Source organism: Canis aureus, chromosome 32 (assembly GCF_053574225.1).
Source record: "Canis aureus isolate CA01 chromosome 32, VMU_Caureus_v.1.0, whole genome shotgun sequence".
Classification (NCBI taxonomy): domain Eukaryota; kingdom Metazoa; phylum Chordata; class Mammalia; order Carnivora; family Canidae; genus Canis; species Canis aureus.
This window is the reverse complement of record NC_135642.1, coordinates 6398473-6425109: the sequence shown is the minus strand read 5'-3', so window position 1 is coordinate 6425109 and position 26637 is coordinate 6398473. Positions and strand designations below refer to the sequence as shown.

The window sequence follows — 26637 nt, the reverse complement described above, 5'->3', positions numbered from 1 at the left end:
ATTGCAAACTACTTGCATACAAGGATATTATATATCTTTTTTTTTTAAAGATTTTATTTATTTATTCATGAGAGACACAGGCAGAGGGAGAAGCAGGCTCCATGCAGGGAGCCAGACTTGGGACTCTATCCCGGGGCCTCCAGGATCACACCCTGGGCTGAAGGCGGAGGCAAACCGCTAAGCCACCTGGGCTGCCTCTATTATATATCTTATTCACCTTTGCTACCCTTATGTAGTACATACATAATGTACAGATTTGCTCAATAAATATCTGATGAATAAATGAATCGATAGATGGATGGATGGATGAATTAATCAAAAACCATGATGACTCTTTAAGGACTTTTTCTGTAATCTTGAGAAATCCTTTGATTTTTTTTCCCACCTAATTAATAAAATGGACATTAACAATCCTACCAGTTTTCACTGCTAGAGGAAATAGCTAACGTATGAATTTTAAGACACTGGAAACACAAAAATGTTAGGCAAAAACACAGTAAGAGTACTCCATCAATAATCTTTGTGCCTGTCTCAAATCTTATTAAAATTTGACTTTTTCCTCCAAATTCTAGAGGTTTATAGTAGACATTTAAGGTTCAGATGCATTTTTGTCATAGAGATTAATTTTTTTCACTATGCTATATACTTTTTAAGAAATCTTTATAGGGCCATTAAACCTTTTTTGTGGCATGGGTCAGAATATATTAACTGAATAATATAGCTTTGGTTATATTACCTAAATTCAATGAGATAAATGAAAAATACATACTTCATTAATTATCAATGACAATAGAAGCAGCATAAACATATACTTACTAAGGGTAAAAGCAAGAGATCGTTCGATTTTTTAAGATTGATATGAATTTGTGGCTGCCATGGACATCTGTTGAGTTATTTGCCCCTCCCCCATCCTATTCACCCTATTCACAGCTCCAATTATATAGACCTGTCCTGTGTGAGTCCTGACCGAAGCTGGATTCATCACAGCCTCTTCCTCCAATATTTGAGCTTGAAGATTAACTGTCAGGCTTTCTCCTCATCACTATGCCCATAACATGTCAACTTCAATGCTTACTTCTGCCATATTTTCCAGTGTCTTCTATACAACCAGAGGAAAATCTCCTTGTGCATGCACTATTTTTATAATTGTCTTTATAATGTATATGTATATATTATTGGGTCTGTGCTGGAGAGAATTAATATTGAGTTAATATTAATTTGGTTAATATTTGGGTTGCAGGTGATATTGGAAGTAGTTTAAGAAAAATAATAGGAAATTTGTTTTTAAGACTACTGGAGGAGGGCAGCCCCGGTGGCGCAGTGGTTTAGCGCTGCCTGCAGCCTGGGGTGTGATCCTGGAGACCTGGGATCGAATCCCACCTCGGGCTCTCTGCATGGGGCTTGGTTCTTCCTCTGCCTGTGTCTCTGCATCTCTCTGTCTCTGTGTCTCTCATGAATAAAAAAATAAAATTAAAAAAAAAAAAGACTACTGGAGGAAATCTAAAAACACACAGCTAGATAATGATAGTATCAAGATTAGAATCATGTTTGATGATTAATCTTGTTGCTTGGACAATTATTGAAATTCAGTTATTAATTTTTTTCTTATCTTTCAGATATTTTCAATGGTTGTTGGCCCTTTTTTTCCCTTTTTCAGTTTGAGTAGGTTTATGAAGGTTGTCATGGCTGAGAATGTATCTTTATAAATCAGAATGTGTTATTTGCCATCAACAGGGAAAGCTTATTTAGCAGATATTTGATTAAGCTCAGTAACCCAGCATCCCTACTAAAGACACCTCTTTTGATACAATAGAGCAACAAATAGTCCTTAAGTTCTTCAAGGTCCCAAATTGCTTTCTGAACTCTTCATAAGAAATTAAACAGGAACTATAATTAGGTGTTTGTGGGGTTTTTTGTTCTGTAAAAGTTGTGAGTTTGTGCTTGCTCTCTATGTGAAAGTGCTGAATACCAGAGCACTAAACCCCATTCAAGAGGTAATGGAGGAGACATGTGCTGTATGAAAAGCTAGTTTAGCTCTGTGCCACCAGAGGACGCCCTAACCTAATTGTGTAGAGGTGTGAATTAGAATCTGGAGTGAGTTCCAAACTGTTGAGAGCATATACTTAGAAAAAGAACATATACTTAGAAAATTAAAACAAGCGTGCCCACAATCTACTACTTTTTCCTGTTCATGATTCCTTCTTTCTAAAAATCCTATTTCATTCATAATGAATGAACTTGTAAAGTTCATAATGAACTTTACAAATAAAGTTACAAACTTTCATTTGTAACTTGATGTTATTATTTCTCGCCTTGGTTATTCTTAATCTCTGCTCTTGCCTCACCGCTCTTTGAGGTAATAATGGAATGTTTCTTTAGGCCAAAAGATTATGGAGAAAATGACGCACTACAGTATTTGGCACTCTAGCTTGAAATTGAAAGGTGGCCCAGTGCCACTCCTAATACACAAGGGCCACTCATCTTTTAAAGACTTACTGAGGAAAACAAATAAATAAATAAAGACTTACTGAGATGCACGCCTGGCTGGTTCGGTCAGTAGTAAAGCATGCGACTCTTGATCTCAGGGTTGTGAGTTAAGCCCCATGTTGGGTACAGATCTTACTTAAAAAACAAAACAAAACAAAGATTCGCTGAGGCATGAGTTCCACTAGCTTCCCTGTTTTCCTCCCACGATTATTACAGCAAGCGTTGTCATGGTGTTACCCAAATTCCTAACAGGCAAGCAGAAATCCATTTCCTCCTCCTCTGGCTGCTAGTAACAGACATACCCTGTTAAACAAAAAAGTTCTGTTTTACTCTTTCCTTGGCCTTTCACTCTCCTGGTGAAATCATCTGCATTTTTTTTTTTTTAATTCTTGCAGACCTTACATGGCATTGCCACTTTCAACTTTTCTACTTTTTTGGCACCATCTTCTAGAATAAGTGGATCGGTCCATGTCATTTTCAGCACCCTCTTGTCTCAACTGACTGCATTAGTTCAGCTCTTGTGGTGCCAAGCACATCACTGGTGAAGTGGCAGGTGTTTTCTTGTTTACCTTGGTTTTAATTCAAGCACATGCCAGAGCCAGCCATTCAGTCTAAATTCATACTGCTCTCTATTCCTCTGCGGCACATGAAAGCAGTCCCCGGGCCTTCTTCAGACAAACAGCCTATCACTGCCCGAAATAAGCCCCTTGATTCTCAGATGCAGCCACTGGACAAGTCACAGTCCTCTTCCTGCTGAAAGATCTTTTTGGGGCCTGCGGCTGACACAGCCCCCCTTGCGGGGGCCTGAGATGGGGGAGCCTTTAAAGTGAGGTGGCTTCTGTCCTCACTCAGTGCACATCGCTCACAGCATTCATTCCTAATAATATCTTATGAAGACAATCTTTCCTGGGAAGCAAATCAGGCGGCTGCTCCAATCCATGTGATGGGCTTCCGAGCCATGTGTCACACTGCAAATATGTACGCATTAAGGGCTATGTTTTCCTGGCTCAGCCCCGAAAACCAACTCTACCCCAAGACTTAGTCAGCAGCCTAAGGACCCGCGGCAAGCAGACATGCTGCCCGCTCAACCTCATGAACTTCTATACACTAACTTCTTGCTCCAGCAAGAGAAGCCCTGCTCAAACACAGATAGGACTGGCTGGCGTGAAGGGGATTGTTGCAAACTCACACACAGCAGCTCCAAGTGGAAGCCCATTTTCTTTAGTAAACGAGTGGTTGTCCTCCCCTTCCTCCTTTTCCTCCACCTTTGGGCTTTTGCTGAGAATGACAAAGAAGCAAGACAAGATCTGTTTTTTTCCTTTCCCATTCTCAGCAAGGACTGTGGGAAACAATAGGCCTCCTTAGCGCTTAGCATATTAAATATTAACTACCAAGTAAAAACAGAAAGTCCATTTCCCAGCCCTGCTACTCTGCCTAACACAAAGAAATATTAGATGACAATAGTAGTACTTAACATTTTTTCCAGTCTTTCGCTGTGCCAGGCACTGATGCTAAGAACTTGCTGTACCTTACTTACATCATTTAATTTTCACCGCCATCATTTCAGGTCATATTACTATTATTCTCATTATACAGATAGGGAAATTGGGACTAATAGAGTATAAGAATTTTTTCTCCAGGTCTCACAGTCTGTAAGGTAAGCTTTGACTCAGCACTTGTAACCATACTCTAATCTGGACTTAAAAACTCTACTTGAATAGAGCATGTGTATCAGTCATATATCATGGGTTTTGTTTTTTTTTTTTAGATTTTATTTATTTACTCATAAGAGACACATAGAGAGAGAGGAAGCAGGGGGAGAAACAGGCTCCTCACAGGGATCCCCAAACTCCAGGATCACGCCCTGAGCTGAAGTCAGACACTCAACCACTGAGCCACCCAGGTGTTGCTACATCATGGTTTCTATATCACCAGTCACTAACTGATCATTTATCTAAGATCCCACGCCATAAAATTGCTATCATGTCCTGCCTGTTTCTCTAACCAAAGGAAAGCATCAGAACCGCCTGGATGTGGTGACTCCATAGACAAGTAAGAAAAGGCTCCAGTCTCCAGGCTGAGGAAGGGGATCTCCCAAACTGGCTTGGATTTTAGCCCTTAAGATTGACATTATGCTTCTTGAGCTGTATGGCAGAGATCTCCTTATTCTAAATTAATACTTTTTGTATTAATTGAATTGAAGATTAATAAAAATCAGTCCTTGTATTTAATTTAATTTAATTTAATTTTATTTTATTTTATTTTATTTTATTTATTTTTTTAGGACAAAATGTTTTCAGAGTTTATTGTAAATAAAGCATTTGCTTTTTTTTAATAAATTAATTTTTTATTGGTGTTCAATTTACCAACATACAGAATAACACCCAGTGCTCATCCCGTCAAGTGCCCCCCCCCCCCCCAGTGCCCGTCACCCATTCTCCCCCACCCCCCGCCCTCCTCCCCTTCCACCACCCCTAGTTCGTTTCCCAGAGTTAGGAGTCTTTATGTTCTGTCTCCCTTTCTGATATTTCTCACTTATTTTTTTCTCCTTTCCCGTTTAGTCCTTGTATTTTAGAGTGTGAATTGTGTGCTCACGTTTCTGCTGGGCTTTTTAGAAGATAATAAATATGAAACATGGCCTCTGATGTGGATTTGGTGACTAGCAACTGGGACAGACTCAAAATTCCATGTTACTCTAAATTGCTCCCAACTCATGGGGCCAGCCAGTCACCCCTAGAGACACATGCTTCCTGGTCCAGCAGAAACATGATCAATGATCTTTAGCAGCAGTTTCTCGAGGTTTTTAGTTTTAGGATTCTGTACACTTATAAAAATTATTGAAGACACAAAGAGCTTTTTTAAAAAAATATAGATTAGGGATGCCTGGGTGGTTCAGTGGCTGAGTGCCTGCCTTTGGCTTAAGGTGTGATCCTGGAGTCCTGGTATTGAGTCCCACATCGGGGTTCCCTCTAGGAGCCTGCTCCTGCCTCTGCCTGTGTCTCTGCCTTTCTCTGTGTGTCTCTTATGAATAAATAAATAAAATCTTAAAAAAATAAAAATTAGATCATATCTAATGATATTTATCATATTAGAAATTAAAACAAAAATTTTAGAATAGTTATGTATTAAATTTATTGTTATTTTGAAATAACAAGAATACCCTCATTGCATGTAACGTATTTTATAAAAAAAAATAACTGCATTTCTCACAAAATTAGTGGGAAAAATGGCACTATTCTACATTTTTTCCAATCTCTTTAATGGATGACTTAGTAAAAGAGAACATGATTCTTGTATCTGCTTCGTCATCTATAGTCTTTTGTGATATGTTGTTTTGACTGAATGATATGAAGAAAATACAACCTTGCACAGATTAGTAGCTGGAAAAGGAGGACCTAGCAGACCCTCTGAAAGTGTTTTATGAACCTCTGGGGGTCCTCAGATCACACTTTGAGATTGGTGATCTTTATGCAGAGTTTGGGCATAGGCAGCTTGCATGGCTTAGGGTTAGTTTAAGACCATATATTGGTAAAGATACAGAAATGTAGTATTTACCCAGAAATGTAACTGGGGTGGCCAATTAGGCTGCTACCCAAATAGTAGGATTTAATCAACAAGAGGTGCTCTTTTCCCAGAATATTTCCCTTTTACTGACCCTTTGTGAACCTGATCATTCATTAGTCTTATCTCTGGGTTAAGACATTCAATGTACACCTGAAACTAATATAACACTGTATATTAACTATACTGGAATTAAAATAAGATTTTTAAAAAATGAATAAAGCAAAAAAAAAAGATATTGGACGCTCTTGTTTAAATCTAAATTCGTCCATTATCTTTTAAATAAACCTATATTAAGTGGCATAAATGTGCGAGACTCAGAGCTAGGAACATAAATGTAAATAAAACAGAATAATAAAATAATTTTCTAGGAAATACTTCTCTAAGAGAATGGAAAACACGACAAGTGAGTTTTGATGGAACAGACAAGAGTGGCTGAAAAAATCTGAAGAAGAAATCATCAAGGACTAATTTAGGCCAAAGTGGTATGGCATAACATGAGGAGTATCCATAATTCTCATCTAGAAAAAAATAGTAGCTCTGAAAATTCATTTCTTTGAGTTATTCAATTCTTCTTTTATGCCTCCCTCTTCCAACTGCTATAAAGACCACTATCAGAACTATTAGACATTCCTACTTGTGTCATTCAGAATCCCACCCAAGAAACAGAATCAGTAGGCTCTGTGTTTCTTTACATACCTAGATTTAGATCTAAATTTATACACACACATACACACACATATATTTATATGCATTTATTTAAAGAAATTGATTTATGCAGTTGTGAGGGCTAGGCAAGTCCTAAATCTGTAAGGCACACTGTCAGGACAGGAAAGCTGGGAACTCTCAGACAAAAGCTAATGCTGTAGTCCACAGGCAAAATTTCTTCTTCTGCTAGGAAATCTGTTTTAATGGATTGCATCAGTCCTGCACAGATTATCTAGGATAATTCCTTTATATAAAGTTAACTGATTGCAGATCTCAATCACATGTACAAAATGCCTTCACAATGACAATACCTGGATTAGTGTTTGATTAGATAACTGAGCACAGTCACCTAGCCAAGTTGGCGTATAAACTGACCAGCATACTGCCTCATTGTGAATTTGCTTGATGGACTTCTTTCATCCTAAAAACTTTTTATAACCCTAAATTTAAAAACAACCTAGAGACTAAGAAGGATCCAGGATAAAGAAAAGTACAGAGCAATAAGAAGATAGGAAGAGAAAGCTGGTCAGGTGAGAGGGGAGTGGAGGGTCTACAAAGAGGGTGAAAGTGGAGAAATTGTCACAGAGAGACATTCAAAATTATAGAGGGAAAGATAAAGGACAAGAAAAGAGCGGAAGAGGGAAGAGTGACTTCCTGAGGTAAACTGCTCTCATCGACAAATTTAAAGTAGGAATTAAAAAAGATAATCATTATTCACAACTCTCATTTTTCTCACACTTACAGATTATGGTGTAGCTCTGAGAGTCTTCCAGGGAGGGAAATATAACTCTAGATGCTCAAGTCACTTGAAACCAACTAACTCTACATCCTAGCTAGAGCTGGCCTCTGGGCTAGAACTTACCCCAGCCCTACACTCTTATACTCTTTTTTTTTTAATTGTCTTTTTTTAATAATAAATTTATTTTTTATTAGTGTTCAATTTGCCAACATACAGAATAACACTCAGTGCTCATCCTGTCAAGTGCCCCCCTCAGTGCCCGTCACCCATTCACCCCCATCCCCCACCCTCCTCCCCTTCCACCACCCCTAGTTCGTTTCCCAGAGTTAGGAGTCTTTATGTTCTGTCTCCCTTTCTGATATTTCCCACACATTTCTTCTCCCTTCCCTTCTATTCCCTTTCACTATTATTTATATTCCCCAAATGAATGAGAACATATGTTTGTCCTTCTCCGACTGACTTACTTCACTCAGCATAATACCCTCCAGTTCCATCTACGTTGAAGCAAATGGTGGGTATTTGTCATTTCTAATGGCTGAGGAATATTCCACTGTATACCTAAACCACATCTTCTTTATCCATTCATCTTTCGTTGGACACCGAGGCTCCTTCCACAGTTTGGCTATTGTGGACACTGCTGCTATAATCATCGGGGTGCAGGTGTCCCGACGTTTCATTGCATCTGCATCTTTGGGGTAAATCCCCAACAGTGCAATTGCTGGGTCGTAGGGCAGGTCTATTTTTAACTCTTTGAGGAACCTCCACACAGTTTTCCAGAGTGGCTGCACCAGTTCACATTCCCACCAACAGTGCAAGAGGGTTCCCCTTTCTCCACATCCTCTCCAACATTTGTGGTTTCCTGCCTTGTTAATTGTCCCCATTCTCACTGGTGTGAGGTGGGATTTCATTGTGGTTTTGATTTGTATTTGCCTGATGGCAAGTGATGCGGAGCATTTTCTCATGTGCTTGTTGGCCATGTCTATGTCTTCCTCTATGAGATTTCTCTTCATGTCTTTTGCCCATTTCATGATTGGATTGTTTGTTTTTTTGGTGTTGAGTTTAAGAAGTTCTTTATAGATCTTGGAAACTAGCCCTTTATCTGATATGTCATTTGCAAATATCTTCTCCCATTCTGTAGGTTGTCTTTGAGTTTTGTTGACTGTATCCTTTGCTGTGCAAAAGCTTCTTATCTTGATGAAGTCCCAATAGTTCATTTTTGCTTTTGTTTCTTTTGCCTTCGTGGATGTATCTTGCAAGAAGTTACTGTGGCCGAGTTCTTATACTCTTCGTTGAGATAGATCTGGTCCTTCTGAATTTAACCAGGGGAAAAATGTGTGACCCTTCTTCTCTCTTGGTCAAGGCCTTGGGCTCTGTATCAGGCTGTGTGGGAGGCATCCTTTAAGATGGACCCCAAGGATCCTGCCCTCTGCATTCACAGCTTCTGTATTATGCACTCTTCAGTGTGGATTGGCTCAGTGAATCACTTCTAAAGAATAGAATATGGTAGTGATGGGTTGTCCCTTCTGCAATTAGTGATTTCCATTTTGGCAGCATTTTTGATATCTTTCTCTCTTCATGTTTACTTGCTCTAATGAAGCAAGCTATCATGTTGTAAGCTTCCCTGTGAAGAAGCTCATGTGCAAGGAACTGGAGCAGCTTCTGTCCAATAGTCAGAGAGGAGCTGAAGCCTGTCTGACAACCCACAAAGAACTGAATCCTGTCAATAAACATGTGAGAGATGTTGGAAATAGATCCTTCCCTCGTATGAGCAGCCTTGCTTACATGTTGAATGCAGCCTGTGAGAGATCTGGAAGTCAGAAGACCCAGCTAAGCCAACTTCAGATTCCTGATCTGAATCTGAACTGTGAGATAATACTGTTTTAAGTCACTAAGTTTTTTTTTTTTTTTTTTTTTTTTTTTTAAGTCACTAAGTTTTGGGGGTAATTTGTTACACAGTAGTAGATAACTAATATAGACTGCCTGAATTTAAATCCTACCATATATTTACTATGTGACCTTGGGCAAATAACTTGAATTTTATGCCTCAGCTAACTGATTTGTAAAATATAGACAATAATCTGCAGAGGACTACTCGAAGACTAAATGATTTAATCTTACGAGCACCTAATAGTGCCTAGCACACAGTGAATGCACAGGAAATGTTAGCCTGCTGCTGCTATTGCTACTCTTACTGTCATCATCATCATCATCATTAAAAGTTTAGGGAAGAAAAAAAAAGTTTTGTTTTGTTTTGTTTTTTTTGAAAAAAAAAAAAAAAGTTTAGAGAAGGATCACTGTGTATATTCTTCTAGAGGAACACGCAGTGTCACCAGCAGGCAATTAAGACTAATTGCTGTCCCTTGGTAGTTGGCCTTAAATTTTCAACGTTAACTTCCCAAGCTCCTGCTGGCTTCAAGCAGTTCTAAATTTGGAGTGGCAGGGCATCCCTGGGTGGCTCAGCGGTTTAGTACCCGCCCAGGGCATTAGTACCTGCCCAGGGCATTATCCTGGAGAGCCAGGATCAAGTCCCACATCCGGGCTCCCTGCATGGAGCCTGCTTCTCCCTCTGTCTGTATCTCTGCCCCCTCCCCCTCTGTGTGTGTGTGTGTGTCTCGTGAATAAATAAATAAAATCTTTAAAAAAATAAATTAATTAAATAAAATAAATTTGGAGTGGCATGTCCACAGACACAGGTGGTCCCAGAGAGCCTAGTGCCTCGCTGAGCCCAGAATATCCTAAAAGATTTCTGAAGTATTAGGGAAATATCTTCCACAACCTTCTTCTCATACTTGATTCCTTTCATCATGATGTGATTTTACCTAAGGATCTTCAGCACCTGGTCATGGAGTCACTGCTGAAAAATGGAAAACACCTGTGGCTTCAGGGATTGGTGAGCCATCACTTACAAAGAATCCTGAGCAAAGGCTGTATCTGCTGTGATCTACTCCAGAATCTTGAAGAACCTTTTGCTCTAGAGACACTGTGGGGATGGGAGGAGCGGGGAGTCTGCAAAAGGAAAGACCAAAATTAAAGGTCAGTATTGATCATCTCCCGTTTTTGATATGTAAATGAAAGATAACATTTTACCTTCTCTGCCTTTCTAAGCTGTCTTGTTGGGAATGAATGAACAAATGAGTGAGTGAGTGAATCTTTAACACATCTGGTATAGTGAAGGGAAGCTTCAAGTAATGAGTAGTTTTTTTTTTTTTAAAGATTCATTTATTTATTTTATGATAGACATAGTGAGAGAGAGAGAGAGAGGCAGAGACACAGGAGGAGGGAGAAATAGGCTCCATGCCGGGAGCCCGACAGGGGACTCGATCCCGGGACTCCAGGATAGCGCCCTGGGCCAAAGGCAGGCGCCAAACCACTGAGCCACCCAGGGATCCCCGAGTAGTTTTGATTAAAAAACAACAGCAGCAACTGCCAAAAGGTAACAGATGGAATGATAAGTACTGAACAAGCCTTGCAATTTTGCAGAAGCAGGGTTGAACTCAGATCTCAAGGAATTCTTCCACTCTAGAGATCCAAGAATGCCACAAATGTACCATCTGTTGACCAAGGTAAGAAAGCTGACTCTCAAATGAATTTCAATCTCTTTCCTTTCGTCCCATCTCAGTTTGTTTCCCATAAGCTCGTAGCAGCTGCTGGGATAGATGTAGCCTTAGAAGGAGTCCCCATAGCTGTGTTGATGCTAAGGGAGACTAAACATCCTATAACTATAAGGGCTTTGGATCAATCTGCAAGATCTAATTTGATGATCCCAAATTTAAAGTAATTAAGAGATCTTTTTCTTTGCTTGCTTGAACTGTAGGCATCAAAGCATAGTGATTTGGTCTGGCTTTTGAAATCAGATACACTGAGGTGCCACCCAAGTTTAGTGGTGGGACTTTAGGGAGATTCCTTAACCCTTACCTCTCAATCTCCTCCTCTATAAAATGGCAACCTAAATGCCTACCTCACAGAGTTGTTAATCACTATTATTATGGTATTGGAGACAATGTTTAAAATGGAAGGTAAAAATAAATAAATAAATAAAACGGAAGGTCAGTGGTGTAGTTGAGATAGAGATTGAAAGCTGTAAAAAAAAAATAAATAAATAAATAAAATAAAAATAAAAAAAAAAAGGAAAGCTGTACCTGCCTGGGAGTGGTGGTTTGGGGACAAGGGCCTCACCACTAGCAAAAAGCACTTTGCAATTGCAAGATAATTGAGGGATTGTGTTAAGCAGTGATCCCAGTTCCCAGGCCTTCAATATTGACAGCCAGGATCTAGAGCAGGGGAACTCTTGGATTCAATCAATGTATTGCTACCTCCTGGAAATTTTACCATCACTGTGTTCTTCTCATTGAAAACTAATCATCCTATAGGATCCTATAGGCTTAGTTTAATCCTAATTAATCCAATCATTGGAGCCTATTCTGATTGCTCCAGCCAATTGCAATCTCACCTCTCCAGATAATTCTGCCCCAATTCACTGGACACTTGGTAAGTCCTAACTGTACAGCTTACCTTACTGTACTATGCTTATAGTTTGTCTCTAAAACAAAGTTGCAGTTCCTCGAGGATAGAAGGGGAGTTTTACCTTCTTTCAATCATTCCCAGTAGTAAGTAGGCCATGAGCGGTGACCCACAAACTACTCTGTGGATCTCTGAGATTCCATAGAGTTGATTTAGGTACATCACCTGGGATGAGGAAAATTGGGCTCCCAGTGCCAAATCCTGGGCCCCAAAACCCCTCTCCCTCCCATCAGCTTTAGCCAGAAGAGCCCTGGGCTTTCATAGGTTTTGCCTTTGGACTTCAGTGATGATGATGATGATAGAATATTTACTGAGCATAGACAGTCCTCCCAAACTCCTTGGGCCCTACCATTGTAGGGTACTTGCCAGCCCAGTTTCCAACTGCCTGAGGGCTTTCTCTGGCAGCTGGAGCAAGTGGAAATAACCAGAGGAGTCACATGCCTGACAGTTTTCAACCACTGACTGACTAGAGATAGTATGTAAATTCCTGTGAATACCCCAGCTTCCTTAGCCTTCTGGGGGGTGACTCCGAGGTGGGTGTTCCTCACGGACTCCCAGAGTTCCCTGATGAGATTAGGCTCCACATTCTCACAGTGACTGGCTTGATGACTTAACCCTTGCTGACTTGCTTCCCCTTCCCTGTGTCACTTCAGCATTACAATTATTTTCTGGGATCATCTTCCAAATCCTTGTTTTAGGGTCTGCTTTTGGGGAAACCAGACAGTAGTAACTCAGCTTCTGTTCATTACCAATCATTATTCTAAAAGCTTTACAGATATTGACTATTTCAATTCTCCTGCTCCCAATTAACTTTTTTTCATTTTGTTTTCATCTTTCATATAAGGAAATTGAGGCAAAGAAAGGTTAATTGTATTAACTGAGCTTACAAAGTTAATATGTGTTGGGGGCAGGACTGGAAGCATAGATTTCCCTGATGAAGAAACTGAAATTTATTGATCCAAGTAGATATGTTGCCATTGGATAAGAATCACAGTTGCCTTCCTTGGCAAAGCTCATTTTCTCTCATTGACTCCTGAATCCTGCCTTTGCTTTTAAATGTTCTAAGTGTGGATAGCTTAGAGGTGAATAGTGGAGATATTACTTGTTGCTTACGTGCCAAACTCAGTTTGGAGGGAAAAGTGTGTGTCCTCATGTTTTGATAGAGTGGCACTCATTGTTTCTGCTAGTTCCCTTGCCAGTGTCTGGTTCTAGGGATTGTTCCTCCATGGATGTGTGGAAGCTGAGAAAATTAAGGCCATTCCACCTTAAGTTCAGCGTTAGCACAAGTACAGCCATCCCAGGCTCCTTGAATAATAGCTTTACTTTACCTTACTTCAGTTACAGGAAAAAAACAGCTTACAGCTTAATGCCCTAGAAAGCCCCATAATTAGAATGAGAACAGAGCTTAATGCCCTTGAAAGCCCCATATCAGAATGTAAACAGAACTTTAGAAATTCCTCCCCCCCTTCTGGAGGTCCCCTAGACCAGCCCATAAAACTAAGCTGGAACCCACCTCGGGGTCCAAGTCTCTGCTCCGCTGTGTCAGGTATACTTGGACCCAAGCTCGAGCTTGTAAATAAACCTTGCATCGGTGTCGGCTTGCATCGGTGTTGGCTCCTTGGTGGTTTCTGGGATACGTAATCTTGGGCACAACAGGATGGTGGTACCCATAACAGAAAGAGAGAGAGAGACAGACAAACAGACAGACATTGGGAAGAAGAAGAAGCCAGTCAGTGTGGAGAAGTGGGCTTAGTAGAGAAGGTCCTCAACACACTGTTTAAATGTATAATAAATGTTTAGTTAGGAATCTTTATGAGTGACCTCAATTTTAACTTTCTGGGTTTGTTTGTTGTTATTGGTTTTAAAGACTAGTGATAATCCCTCAGGGAACAAGTAAATTCTCCAGTTTATCACTAGAGAATCTCCTTACATGTATTGTTGTAAATAATTCGACCATAGCACTTAACATCACAACTTTATAAAAGACAGCATAATTGTATTTGATGATTAAGAAGACACTCCAGGATCTTGCTGTACCTCTGGGCCATTACCCTGAATTCCATTACGAAGAAAATAAATACTAGATGAGGAGCCAGGAGTTCTGGGCTCTGGTCCCAGCTTTCATTAATTTAGTTCACCTCAGAGAGCCTCAGTTTCCTCATCTTAAAGTGAGGAGGTTCACTTTATTGGTAATTCCCAAACCAGTGCTGATCTCTGATGATGTTTTCATTTCCTTTGCAGTGAAGGAAGGAGGGAGGGAGGGGAGAGAGAAAGACAGAGAGAGAGAGAAATGATGGAGTGACTTATTTAAAGTTGAATTTGTTTATTTTTAATTCTAAGACTTGTCCTTCTCAGGGGCTCCTGGGTGGCTCAGCAGTTAAGCGTCCAACCCTTGATTTCAGCTCATGTCACGATCTCAGTGTTGTGAGCCTGAGCCCCTTGTCATTGGGCTCTGCATTTGGGTGGCCTGTCTGCAGGAGACTCTCTCCCCCTCTTCCTCTGTATGCGCCACCTCCAAAAGACTTCTCCTTTTCTACTGTTATGTTAAAATGGCCTTTCTTTAATAAAACAATGGTCATAGGCATTAGCAGTTGGATTTTTAACATGCTTAAACAGCAACGTAAAAAACTGGCAACCTCCTGGTACTGCTGAAAATTTTCTCTAGGTTTTACTGGTCCAAGGACTCACTGGACTTGAATGCTTATGTCCTCTTTAAATTCTAGATTGAACGTGGTGTGTAGAATTTAAAACATCTGACTTTTATTTGGATCTCAGATGAAAGTAACAGATCACCCAGCAGCACTGCTCTTAATAGAGTTTGGGAGCGTCCAGTCATACTTGTCAGCCACTGTGATATGATGCATAGGTATTTCAAAAGTAGAACTCATGTGCCAGGACCCTGGAGCTCTGAATGCCAACAGAAAATTGTGCATCCTTGTCATGTCATGAGAAAGATGCTGTGCTTTAATTCCTTGAATCACTTTAAAGGACATTTCACCAGCTCAGAGATGCTGGAAATTAGATCTGCTCCAAAGAGCCTGTAGAGATAAACTGAACCCAGGGTTGGTCATAGAAACGTACTCTAGAACCAGAAGAAAGAGTATTCATCTACATTTTTACCTACTGCAATGTGGGTCTCACCCTGGCACCTGAAGTAAATGACACTCCATTCATTAATTAAGATTCAATAAATGAATCTCCATTCATTTCCTTCCCACTGTACACCCACCTATTTCGGCAGCAACTATTAAAACGGTAGTGGGTCAGAGCAAATTGTTGCTGGCAGCAGCTTCAATAAATCTGTGCCACTGAACTGCAGGAGAAATTAAAATGCAGAAATTAGAATCAAAGGCATTGAGTTTAGTGTGAGACTTATCTGATTAAGTATAGTTTCATAAAGCACTAGATCTCAATTTCATAATGCCCTAGGGAAAACCTGAGGCAGGTAGGCACCGACAACGATTTACCTTCCAGAAGAAGGCATGAATTTCAATATACCATAGCAACAGAATACATTTCTCATTAAAGAAGCAGACATGATACAGCTCAGAATAAAGCTCCCTGGGAAACAAACACCAAAAAGTGGTATTGGTGTTAATGGTGTTCCATTAACTTGCAATGAATGCATGAGACAGGCCTAGAATGTTTTGCTTATTGGGGCAGGAAATTGTTTCCTAAAATGAGAGGCACTGTGTCTTTTTTGACGGGTGGGGGAGGAAAGGCCTCAGGAAAAGTCAAACGAGCAAGGAACTTTTAGAGAAGCAGGAATTGTTGGCAGACCTGAGGAGCAGGCTTTGGAGACCAATACCCTGGAGGGGGAGGGAAGGGGACCCATCTTCAGGAGCTACCTCAGGATTTTATGCTGAGCACTTTTACAAGACACTCTGCTAAGCATTTTCTAGTCACTAAATCATTCAATTCTTAAAATAACTTGGCGAAGTAGGTATTTTCACCCCCATTTTTCAGAAGATGAAATAGGTTCTGAGAGTTGAAATCACTTGCTCAGGGGCATATAATCCCTAAATTGTAGAGTCTTATCCAGGACCCAGATCCTCAGCTTATTTTATGTCAAAGTCTATGCGATACAATGGCCAGAGGACTAGCTGAAGTAACGTTAAACAGAGTTGACCTGGAGGTAAATGGAAATGAACTATTCCAGGAGAGGATCTGCCTCCCAAGCTTCTGCAGGTGTGCCCACCTTGCCTCCAACTCCACGACAACTCAGAAGCTGCCCCCTCTTTGGGCGGTTTTGTTTCAGGATGCTTTCACCAGCATGGCTTATTCACTTTGACCTTATTATGTAATCTTCCAATCTTTAGGTGCCAGGGGAAGAAAGGGACATTTCTGTGTGTCTGGCTGCAGGAAGCGTCCATAACTGTGGATCCTTGCTGTGTTAAGCAGATGAAATGTCTGTGACTTTTATAAAAGCTCAAACAGATAACTTCAGGAAAAGAAAAAACGTTTTCCTGCACCCGTGCCCTCCCTAATGAAGAAAGGATTTTGAGCCAAGGCTTTTTTGGTGTGGCTTCCATTTCTCTGGATCAGAGAAATACATCAATTTAGTAGTTTATTGCAAAGATCTTGGGAACTAATGACTAATCATTTCTTCACATTAAAAAAAAAAGACTTCTGTAAGTGGGTATGCCATCCTTCCTATTAGCACCAAATCAAAAGCAGATGTCCTTTTAGGAATTATTTCTGTTCATGAGCTTAACTGGTGACAATACCTTTTCACTCTATCGCCAGTAACAGTTTTACAATGTAAACACTTGAAGGAAAGGTACAGAAAGGTGGGTTTTTACCTTTGCTCATGGAAAAATAAATGAATCTTCAGTCGCTATATGGATAGTACTTCTGGATATGGTAATGCGTAAAAAAAAAAAAAAAAAAGATGGCAGCTAGTGGGATCACCTCCCTCACCTGGACAGTCATTCCATTTTTGCTTTTTATACTTCCCTTAAGTGGAGCCCAAGTCAATGCAGACCAAAGCCATGAAAGCAATTAGCTGAAGAAATGTATTTTCAGCAAATAGATGCCTGCTGTCCTCAGGAGGTAAGGCCAAAATGGATACTGAAGACAGATTCAATGTTGTGTACAGTTTAATATGTCTCCAACAATATGGGCGAAGGTTATCTCCACATCTGTGGTCTCTAAGCGTGGTAGATCTCAGTGAGTCCCCAGGCTTGGGCCTGCATTCTGTATGGCTAAACCCACCAAGATTTGAGGCTCTTGGCCAGAGTGAAGGGGCCAGGGTCTTGGGTTACCAGAGTGAAGCTAACTAGCCCTCCTGGAATTGAATCCACAACCCTGGCCTCATTAACACCACATGGATGATTGGCCTCTGGGAGAAAGCAGAGCAAATGACATGCTGAATTAGGTGACCATGGTCACATTAGTATTTTTAAGCTGTAACAGTCTTGCTGGTAAAGGACATATAAGAAGCCTTGTTATGTGAGAAAATCCTCAGGACCAAATACTCCATTTGAGAATCTGCCCGGGTGGGGGTGGGGGTGTGTGGAGATAGAATTTTATTTCAATAATCAGCCTTCAGATTTTGTTAAGCCTTTGACAAATTATATATGTAAAAGGTAAGGACATGCTGAAAAGATAAAAATGAAGAACTTCTAGTTTGGCCCCATAGGCATACGGTTGTTATTATGTGCTTCTAGCTATTGTTGATATTTGCTGCATAGCACCCCAACATTTAAATGCTGCTGGTCGGCAGGGCTGGCTTTGAACAACTCGAGCATCGTCTAAGTATGTTATTGCTCTGTGGGCACCTCACTGAAGGTGATGGTGGATGGCTACTAATGGCTGATGGCTTTCTCTATCAGAGAAAGGATTTGAAACCTGGGAGGCTTGTTTTGTTTTTCCTATTAGACTATAGTAGCTGCTATACCCTCTAAAACCTAGGTCCAAGTCCTTGGCCGTCTACAAAGAATACTGGGTTTAGGGAGAGACTTAATTTAAAATGCAGGACATGGAGGAGCAAACCCGATATGTGGAGGACGTAGATAGGGTGGTGGAGAGGGGCATATGAATCGGACCTGCTGTCCTAGAAGCAAGGTAATGTAGTGTAAAAAGTACTGAAATGCATTAGTCTTGGAGTCAGGCAATCCAGTTTGGGTTAATAGCTCTCCCACTAACCAGATGTATAAATTTAGGCAAGTAATTTGATCTTAGTTTATTCTGTCCTAGATTTGTTGGGAGAACTAATAACAAAACAAACGTCAAAGCGTAGTGTCTAAAATCTACCTACCTACCTACCTACCTACCTACCTTCCTACCTACTTGTCCTACTTTCCTTTCTTCCCACTTTTTCAGCTATCCCTGAGGTCAAGGACTTTGGCTGACATAGTCCATCTTCTATCTGTTGACCTGGACGAATTGAACTCTAAAGTGGTGAAATAATTTGAGCACCTAAATACAGCATCATTATTGATGAATTTTGGGGACATTTTAGAGAATGAAGGAGGATTTCACATAGAAGTGAATGTCTACATTTCTCCCTACTTTAAGGTGAAACCATAACTATAGGCTGAGCTGCAGAATAAAGCCTAGACTGGGTAATTAAAAAGCCCACGTTTGAGCACACTAAAGAGATGCAAGAATCACCAGGAACTCAAGTAGATCCAAGTATAATGGTGTTATATGCTCCTTTTCCACCTCCTTTTCATGGTGGAGTTATTTGACTGATAAAACAAATAGTATCCTACTTCGTGGACTTTGATTTCAGGAAAGTATGTGAAAAAGTCTTTTGTAGTCTCTTCAAGAACAAGAAATTTGGGCTGCAAAAGACTATACTTAGGAAGGTTCTTTACCTATTAAATAATCATAAACAAAAGTATAAAATTAACCCAAGAAGGGGCCCAGGGGTATGCCAAAGGTATGCCACATCATAGTTTAGTGATAACTAACACTTTGGATGGCATAATATAGATCCAAAAATATCTTATATTTTTAAAAGGTGGTCCTTAAGTACTTAGACATGACAAAAATGGCAAAGACTTGACTTTAGTGGTTCACGTTGGAGAGAAGAAAAAAAAAAAAAACAATCCTAGAAATTCTAGTTAAATGTAAAACTAATAGGTACCACTGCTTCAAAGCCAATCCATTCTTAGGCAGCATACACAGGACTGTCCAAAACCAGGGAGGACTGCACTGCAATTTAGGAGGAATAAGACAAACTGGAATGCTAATAACAAAGCCGTTACCTTTAGTGATATAGGCTCTGAAAACTATGCAACAGGTAATGGTGAGGGCAAGAGGATCTTTAACCAGAAGAAAGGAAGCATGTGTGGTGGTCACGTGAGTGTGGTGGGTGCCGTCTGATATACAAAGTCCACAGTGTGCAGATGAGGTTCAGAGGAGGCACTAGGGCCAAGGTGCAGCTCTAGAGAAAGCAGTTTGGGTACAATATAAGAAAAACATTATTTTTCTTAACATTTCTGACGTCTGGTAGAAAATGTGGGACTAGAACTCAAGAAAGGTCTGGTCTTTAAGGCAGAGCCAAGAGAGAGCCCATCCACACAGCAGCTATAAAATTGGTTAGGGTCTCAGGTGTCCTCTGTTACCTTCAGCTCAGAATTGTCACCCATACGTCTTCTGGATTCCTCTTCATCATGGGTCTACATCTCTTTCTAGTGCCCCGTTCTTTGAAGTTCTTTGAATCCTTCTCTTGCCCTGGAGCTTCCTGGCCAGCAGACAGAAGGTGGCACCCTGTACCCTCAGCTTTAGCAGGGACCAATCCTACAGCTCTGAACCCTGGAAAACCACCCGAGGCTGGGTGGGGTGTCAGCAGCCCAAGGACCTGGAAGGGGTCCCACTGTATCTACTTCTCTATCCCTCCTTTCGGAGTCCGCGGGCCGCACCCTAAAGTTTCGATGATGGGTCGGCAGAAACGAAGCGTCCTGATGCCACCTGGCCTCTGCGTGTCGAATGGCACGGGGAGCCCCAGAAGGGGCTTGCGTACTCCGTCGGGCAACAGTGGACTATGGAGGGGGTTAGTAAATGCACTGATTAGATCTGAAGAGGGGAAGGGGCTCTTTTAAGGTGAGGAAAGGGCTCTCCAGGGAGTTGCGAACTTTGTTATGAACGGACAGTCACCGCCCACCTTCACTGCACCGATTCTCCGTCCGTCCGTCGCTTTAGAGCACAGGCTCGCCCTCTCCGGCTCCCTCGGGGTGGGTCCCCGCAAGGCCCCGGGGCGCGCCCAGCACTGCCCCGAAACCACCACGCGGCGGCCCCGAGGGGGCTCGGCACCTGGCCTTTGCTGGGGAGTCGGAGCAGGGTGGGGGCGCCCGGTCGCCGCCGCAGAGGCGCGGGGCTGGAGGCGCGGGGGAGGCCCCACTGCACCCTCCCGGCTGCGCCGCCCCCGCCCCCGCCCCCGCCCGCTCGGCGCCTGGCGCTGCGCTGTCGCCGGGCCCGGGCCGCCGCGCACTAGCCGGGGCGCGAGGCGAGCGGGTGGGCGGGCGGCGTGGCTGGCGCCGGCGCTCTGCAGTGCGGGGGAGGGCGGCCCAGCTCGCGGGCGGGCGGGCGGCCGGGGGCGGCTCGGCGCTGCTGAGGCTGAGCCGGGAGCCGGAGGAGCCGGAGGAGCCGGAGGAGCCGGAGGAGCCGGAGGAGCCGGGAGGCGGCGGCGGGAGCGCGCAGCGGCGGCCGGGGGCGCGGGGCGCGGGGCCCCGCCGACGCCTCGGAAGCCATGGCCGAAGGGGCAGAAGGAGGCGAGGACGAGATCCAGTTCCTGCGGACTGTGAGTCTCCGCGGCGCGGGAGGGGCGGCGGGCGGCGGGCGGGGGGCGCAGCGCCGAGCGGGGCGCGGGGCGGCGGGGCTGCGTGGGAAGGGGCACCTCCTCGTGCCTGGCCCTTCCCCCCAGCGCCGCCCCCAGCCAGGCCCCCAGGCAACTTGCTACTCGGTCAGAAGCCTGCGGCGCCCAAACTTGCAGCCAGGGCTGGCTCGCGGTGGCCCGGACCCGCAGGATCACAGGTGGAGGCTCCCGCCGCGGAGTCGCGCGCTCCCACCCCGGCGCCCCGCCGCGCCCCGCCGCCTCCGAGGTGGCCCCTGCCCAGGGCCCTCCGGAAGGGACCCGCCGGCCGGGCGCGGGAGCGGAGCCCAGGGCGAGAAGCGGGCGCTGGCGCTCGACCCCGGCCCGGCCCGGGATGGCGCGGGAGACGGTCCGCCCGCGCCCCCCGCGCCCCCCGCGCCCCCTGCGCCCCCCGCGCCCCCCGCGCCGAGCCCCGGGCTCCGAGCCCCGAGCCCCGAGCCCCGAGCCGCCGGCCGCCGCGGGAGCGGGAGCGGGAGCGGGAGCGGGGCCCCGAGTGCCTGCCCCGAGCCCGCAGGACGGGGAAACCCCGGTCGGCGGCTCCGCGTCACTCAGGTCCCCTTCCTTGCACCGGAGGGCGCTACTCCGCCCCAGACTCCAGGGGAAGTGGCGGGGGCGGGGGCGGGGGCGGGGATGTGCGGAGCCACATCAACTTTGCCCCCCAGCAGTTCCTGGGAAGGCGTCCTGGAGGCGTGGGGGACACCCGGGGGCGTCCCAGCTCCAGTTTCAGCCAGGTGACCTTGAGCAGTCGCCTGATCCGCCCTTCCTAGCCTCAGTTTCCTCTCTGTGAAATGGAGAAACTCTAACCGACGTTTCAGGGTGATAAGGATTAAATGAGATAGTGGGTGTCACGATGTTTTGTAAACTGTAAATTGCTCCGTAAGTGTTAGATCATTTTATATGCGCGGCCTAGCGCCCCGGAATTATAATGAGATTCTGGCCCTCTCTCCTTCGCTTTAGGTACCCGCTGTGCCCCGTCCCCTCCCCTTCTCCCAGACTCTTGACTTTCTCTTCCAGACGTGGTTCCGCTGTCAGGGCTGGGGCTTGGGTCTCATTTAGGAGGTACGGAGGATCCCAGTGCCCTTCTGATATACTCCTCTGATATTCCACAATTATCCGTGCCTTCACCCTGGACCCAGACACCCTCCTCATTTCTCACCCTGCACTCAGCGGTCCAGCTTCACACCTGCCACTCCTCATGCCCTCAGGTCGTAAAGCTGCCCATTCTCCCAAAGCCCTGTGGAATCCCTAAGCTTTCCTTCCAACAGGTGTCCTTGCCATTGGAAGGGTGGCACCTCAGGTGCTCTCTGCCTTGTGCCCTTCTCAATCAGTTGTCCCTTTTGCTTATAAGTAATGATCTTCCAAGCATCACCGACTGAAGAAATCAGTCAATTCTGAGAGGTTGGGTGGGTGTGAACTAGACGATTCAGAGGGTTGAGGTGAAAGCCTGGTGGTTTTCTTGAGAGCCACCACCCCTTGTGTTTCTCTTGGCTTCTGTGGTCACCTTCCCTGGCTCTTCCTCTTCCATCAGGCAGTGTAAGTGTTTTTGGTATCCTTGTAACCAAGGCTTAATGTACAGCAGTGGTTCTGAAATGCTTTATGTTATGGGTGTCCCGTCCCAGAGATTAGAGTAGTTGGGCTTTCCTTAAAAGCCCATCCATGGCCCCCTGCAGGGTTCAAGGACCCAGGCTAGGAACCTCTGTTGCAGAGGTACTGCATATCAGCTATGGCTTCCAGGGACTTGGGGGCAATTATTATTGCTCCTAGTAATCACCTGGAATGTTTTCTAGGCGGGTTCTTTAGTAACTTGGCAAACATCTTCATCTGTGGTTTTATTGGGGAGACAATAGGTGGTGAAACGGAGGCACAGGAAATCAAGTCACTTGGCTGTAGTTGCCCAGCAAGTTGCTGATGATTGTCATTACGTAATGTTGACTTAAATGCCCATGGTGGCCCAGTGTGGAGCACTTTGCCACAGGCTGTGGTCCTCGGGATACACTGTCATGGGCACTGCTGCTTTCTGACCCATGACACTATCTCTCGATATCCAGGAATTAGGCACAATTATTTCTGCAAACCCAGTCACCATAAATTTTGATTTGCACAGAATTTTGACTTTATCTTGCTGCTTTTAGGGGAAGTTAGGAATCACAGGGCTGTGCTCAGAGTGGGGTTTTCTCACCTTTGAAAATGCCTGGATTTGAGAAGCTTTTGCACTTTGAACTCCCCCCCCCCCCCCCCCCCCACACACACACACGTTAGGGCCTCTTGCTTCTCCCAGAACAATATCTTTTAAAGCATTTTGGCCACATGTCAGTCATATAATGCCTCCTCGCCTTCACATTTGTCCTGGACTGGAAGGTGGTTGATATTTGATGATGGAAAAGAACTTTATCTTTGCAACTGAGAACTTTAACAGATTGCCATTCTAGACAATAGAGGCTTTTAAACCTACTTAAAAAAAAAAACAAAAAAAAACTGACCAAAGAATAACATTGCATTGAGGATCCTTGTCAAGTTGTTGGTGGTTACAGTATCCTGTTTATTATGATAGTAACAAAAATAAAAGGAGCTGGAACTATCTGTGACACAAAATGGGCCAGGCTTGCTGCAGTAATCACAATAGGTGTGTGTCCCTGGGCTTCAGACACTTGCCGGGAGGTGGGTCATGTTGGGTGCGTCCTCCCATATGTTTGAAGCCCATTCTCTCCTCAGTGGGGGCCGTCCCCACCCAAGGGGTTCGGAAGTGCAGGTGCATCGTGTCGACCAAATGCCCTTGTACCCCAGACCTTCAAATGGCTGTGTAAGACTACATATCCTCTCTGGCCTTCTCCAATCACTGGCAGTCATTTAAGTCAATGAGAGAGAGAGAGAGTCAGCCAGAGAGCCTAAGAATTTTCTTTAAGCAGGAAAATCTTCCCTCCCACTGCTGCTGGCAGTGGCATCATCCTGCCTTCCGAGTGATCTTGCTGACGTCATCAGTGACACTGACGTGGCTCTGAAGCTGCTCAGAAGCAGATACACCTGCCAGCCACTCATCTGGAAGCAAGAAGTTACAGTGACAGGAGTGATAGTGACCCCATTGCCAGGCGGTCGGAGCAGCTGGCACCCGTTAGGCTCTGAGAGGGCAGGGGAGTAGCTGTCTTCTCCGCTTCCCCACCCCGGACTTCTTTCTCCGGAGCTAGGGGGTCCATTGAAAAAGGAAAGGAAGGAAGAAAGACCTCCAAACCTCAGCTTATCATTTGACAAAAAAAATACCACAGCCTTATCCTTGCTAGCCCCCTCTCCACCATAAAGTTAACTGTGACAACTCAAAGTGAGGTAGAGGTTCGTTTCTATTAGTTTTAATTAAAGATTGCTCACAGATGCCTAATCCAGCCATCCATGTGGAAAGTTGTCCTCAGTCTAAATTTGGCACTCTGGAGGGACAAGAGGAGGTGCTTGGGCTTAGGATCAGGACTGCTCCCCTGGTCCCGGTTCCTCCCTACAGGGTGACCAGGACAGATCCCTGAAGTTGTGCTGTGGCCCTCCTGTGAGCCCACACGCCTCCAGAGCACGTTGTCCCAGGGTGAGAGGACAGTGAACCTGCACTTGGTGGTTTATAGATCCCCGCCGGCTTCTCCCCTCAACAGACTCCATTCACATACTAACAGCCGCAGGAAGCCACTGGCTTGCTTTGCGTCGCCTTTTCTCCAGAAAGGAGGTAGACTGAGTGATTTAGGCCTTCAAGCAGAGCATCTCAGGAGGACAGGGGCAGTCCTGGGAGGGGGTGCGAGAATGCAGACCCGGATACCCAGGCCCCTGTCGGTGCTGAGCTGTGCTCTCCTGCTGAACTAGGGTCGATGTTTAAAATGATGGAAGTCAGAATGTGCCAGCACGATGGGCTGGCATCACTTGCCAACTTGTCAGTGTCCTTTCCCTTGGCTCTGGAGTACTGATCTCAGTAAGGAACTGTCACAGAAGAGCTGGACACTCAGCAGCCCTCCTTCCTGGGGAAATTCTGTGGGGGGCTGTGTAAAGGAAGCCAAGTGCTTCTCCCAAAGAAATGAACTTGGGTCAGAGGGGCCGCATCTGCGTGAGGGGCTGCCCCGGGCTCTTGAGGCCCTGACTGCCGCGGAGGGGGGGTGTCCTGAGGGAGTTGAGGCTACTGAGCTCCAGGATCACAAGGCGATAGTGACTGGAACTTAGAATACTTGGAACACGCTGTGGCCCCGTGTAAGGGGAGTGAGATCAAGAACAGGTGTGCAGGTGGAGAAGGTGTACGTCTGAGGTCTGTGCATATTTTGTCTTCAGCTGATTTGACCATTAAGCAGGATGAGGACCCTTCCATGAGATACAGTTTTAAACAATTCTTCATGCCTTTCCCCGTATTGATTTAAAGGGAAAACAGATCTATATCCCAGGCTCCTTAGGATTGATGTGAGGAGAAGAATATTGAAAAAGGGTGGGAGGAGTTTATCTGGAAAGCAAAAGACTCCGGTAGTTACTTTCAAAGGATTTGTATTACAATAGATCTTATTATGTCTCTCTGTGTTTATTTGCCTCTTCTGCTTGCTTGGTGATCCTTTGTTTTGCTCCTTCCTGGGAAGGATTTTTTTATTTCATAATGTGGGTTTTCCTTTACTATATAAAGAATTTCCAGTGTAGAAGCCACTGACTCCATCATTTTCTAATTGGCTTGAAATCCTTTTGAATGATTCTTACCAATGTCAGGTATAGGCTGGGAAGGTCCCGTGAAACCAGTATGTAAGCTCATTTTCCACGATCCCTCATCCATATAAACCCTTCTATATTAGCTTGGTCTTTAAGCTACCCTTGATACAAGATTTATCCAGTAGGAGTGAAATGTAATAAAAAAAAAAATTTAAAAATTCAACTCAGACGCAGGAATTCTTCATTTCAGCCCTGGCTCACTGTGACCTTGAATGAGTCACTTAAGAAAATTGAGGTTTCATTTCCCCCACTGTATGAGGGTGGAATCTGCTTTCATGGCTCCACAGAAGTGTAATGAAAGACAGCAGTAACTCCAGCAGTACCCCGAGTGGGAGACAAGGGTGTGTTTGGTAGGGTAGTATCACTGTTTCCCTTGTGTGGGATGTCTGCCTACTAGTGATCCAGCTCTTGTTGCTCCCTGCCCAAGGTTCTTACACTGTCTCTGGTGTCGGTCCAGTCCCAGTGTTGGGAAATTACTTGACTAAAGCGAACACCAACTCATCTCAAGTTACTCGACTAAAAAACTTGACTGAGAAGGCAAGTTGCTGGGTGTAGGAGCCTTCAAAGGGCCAGGCGGGACCCCAGGATTGCAGCCACCAAATAGAATAGAGACTTTTCATCTCCTCAGAAGATTAGCAGGGCTACTATATCCCATAGGACCCCCTTTACTTCCTGAATCCCATGTCTCTTGCTTTTCCAGCTACCCCCCTGTTTCTTCCCTCCCACTGCCTCTAGGAGCCCATTCTTCCTTTTCCTCCAGGGCATTGGGACCAGCTTTGCAATAAAGCCAGCTCTGCTTTTCCTCCCAGGGATTTTGCTACCTCGGTCTGCATCTGTCTGGAGACTCAGGGCTTTTGCAGAGTTCCTTTGAGTCGCACCTGGATGAAGCAGATGCTTTTGTGGTGGGAAGGCAGCCAATGCTGAGGCTGCAAGCACCGCTTCTCCCCAGAGGCTGCGTCGGGTCTTCTGGGCTTCGGGCTGGTGTCCCCACAGCCATCCTCTTGTTCAGAAGCCACTGGGGTATTTTCGGGACAAAGACATTTCCAGCTACCGCAGTTTCCTTTGCTTTGGTGTGTTTTGCCGTCATAGC

The 26637-nt window shown here is 44.4% G+C and overlaps 2 protein-coding genes and 1 long non-coding RNA gene across 4 annotated transcripts in view; 2 read left to right on the top strand and 1 right to left on the bottom strand.

Annotated features, from left to right (window-relative positions):
• LOC144302929 (uncharacterized) overlaps nt 1-26637 on the top strand; it is a 107445-nt gene that overhangs the window by 71124 nt on the left and 9684 nt on the right. Inside the window, exons 5-6 of one of the 2 annotated variants that reach the window (XM_077880454.1) lie at nt 10320-10528; nt 10976-11058. The gene's annotated coding sequence lies outside the window, so the exon portion shown is untranslated. Of the gene's footprint in view, nt 1-10319; nt 10545-10975; nt 11059-26637 lie in introns of those variants that run through there. The other variant, XM_077880452.1, reaches the window with a different exon arrangement.
• LOC144302934 (uncharacterized) lies at nt 9419-15474 on the bottom strand. Its single transcript, XR_013369922.1, has 3 exons — nt 15246-15474; nt 13530-13658; nt 9419-10501 (listed from the first exon to the last, which is right to left on the bottom strand). It is a non-coding gene; the product is annotated as an uncharacterized LOC144302934 (long non-coding RNA).
• Nucleotides 20619-26637, top strand: part of RYR3 (ryanodine receptor 3) — a 513451-nt gene continuing 507432 nt past the window's right edge. Inside the window, exon 1 of the mRNA XM_077880434.1 lies at nt 20619-20765. Coding sequence (XP_077736560.1) covers nt 20715-20765 — 51 coding nt within the window. The 5' untranslated portion in view covers nt 20619-20714. The remainder of the gene's footprint in view (nt 20766-26637) is intronic.